The sequence below is a fragment of the Penaeus monodon genome, chromosome 30 (genome assembly GCF_015228065.2).
Source record: "Penaeus monodon isolate SGIC_2016 chromosome 30, NSTDA_Pmon_1, whole genome shotgun sequence".
Lineage (NCBI taxonomy): Eukaryota > Metazoa > Arthropoda > Malacostraca > Decapoda > Penaeidae > Penaeus > Penaeus monodon.
This window is the reverse complement of record NC_051415.1, coordinates 23,682,741-23,683,257: the sequence shown is the minus strand read 5'-3', so window position 1 is coordinate 23,683,257 and position 517 is coordinate 23,682,741. Positions and strand designations below refer to the sequence as shown.

The 517-nt window shown below is 39.8% G+C and overlaps 1 protein-coding gene and 1 long non-coding RNA gene across 3 annotated transcripts in view; both read right to left on the bottom strand.

The window, feature by feature from the left end:
• LOC119592651 overlaps positions 1–150 on the bottom strand; it is a 4,655-nt gene extending 4,505 nt beyond the window's left edge. The window contains exon 1 of the mRNA XM_037941567.1: positions 69–150. Within this exon, the coding sequence (XP_037797495.1) occupies positions 69–101 (33 nt within the window). The 5' untranslated portion in view covers positions 102–150. The remainder of the gene's footprint in view (positions 1–68) is intronic.
• A 70-nt stretch (positions 151–220) lies between these two features.
• The window catches only part of LOC119592653, a 4,168-nt gene continuing 3,871 nt past the window's right edge, over positions 221–517 (bottom strand). For both annotated transcript variants that reach the window (XR_005230447.1, XR_005230448.1), the window contains exon 3: positions 221–393. This is a non-coding gene — a long non-coding RNA (uncharacterized LOC119592653). The remainder of the gene's footprint in view (positions 394–517) is intronic.

Below are 517 nucleotides of genomic sequence, written 5' to 3'. Positions count from 1 at the left end.
CAATCATTATTATTATGTACGCGACCCGTATTTGAAGAACCCTGGCCTACAGTTTTACGAATACTTACAGGCGTATTACACCTTATGGTGATGTTGTTCATATACCTAAAGACATCCTCCGGATCCGTCGACTTATGGACTGCAGTTTTCCTGAAACAAAATACCTTGAAACACCTAACGAGAGAAATGCTTTTCATGATAATTCACAGTGGATTGCTATGCATACAAATCAGAACAAGTTGCTTATTACCTAGAAGGCTGATTTGTTCAATATTTTCTGTTTTTATGTTCGTATCATACTCTTCTGGTAACCCCTGACGTGCCGGCTGGGGACTGTGTGTTGATTGTGTCCTTGAGATAAATACCGCAGGCAACGACACACAATTCGACAATCTTGGAATAGTACATAGAGAGAGTATCGATTAGGGACAACCAGCTCCCGAGTGTGACGGGTCACAGTTTATCTTTCATAAAAAGATCGGATATATTCATAGCCTTTTTATCATATCGTTTTGTC